We start from the raw sequence: 395 nt of genomic DNA, 5'->3' as shown, positions 1-395 counted from the left end.
TTATCTAACCATTGCAAAGTATTCTGTGAGTGATTCTCCCATTCCAGTTCATCATTTACGTATTGCTGCCACTTGGTATTCAAATCTTTGACTTTGACACAAAGCTTGTGATATTTCTGAGCTATTTCTGTCATGGGTGAGGATCGGCATTGTAATTGTTGTGCTTTCTCAGTGACACAATCGATTTCCAATTCCTTAGCTCTGACTTCTCCTTGTAGAGCGACTAGCTCCTCTAGCTGTTGTCGCTTCTCATCTCCAGTACTCTTCAGATCAATAGCATGGAGTTTGGAATCCGTGTCTCTAAGCCAAGCAGCACAGTCGTCCTTCATTCTCTCATAGTCTGTCCATTGCTCCAGCTTCTTCTCAACACTCTCTATGGTTGACTTTAGTACTGC

At 42.5% G+C, this 395-nt stretch overlaps 1 protein-coding gene across 1 annotated transcript; it reads right to left on the bottom strand.

The window, feature by feature from the left end:
• Positions 1-5: 5 nt before the first annotated feature.
• LOC108254385 lies at positions 6-389 on the bottom strand (the record flags this gene model as incomplete). Its single annotated transcript, XM_017449380.2, has 1 exon — positions 6-389. A coding segment is annotated over one exon (384 nt), but the record flags the coding sequence as incomplete, so codon positions are not given.
• Between the last annotated feature and the right edge of the window lie 6 nt (positions 390-395).

The sequence above is a fragment of the Diaphorina citri genome, unplaced genomic scaffold, assembly GCF_000475195.1.
Source record: "Diaphorina citri unplaced genomic scaffold, Diaci psyllid genome assembly version 1.1 scaffold68616, whole genome shotgun sequence".
NCBI classification, from domain to species: Eukaryota; Metazoa; Arthropoda; class Insecta; order Hemiptera; family Psyllidae; genus Diaphorina; species Diaphorina citri.
This window is presented reverse-complemented; position numbering and strand designations above follow the sequence as displayed.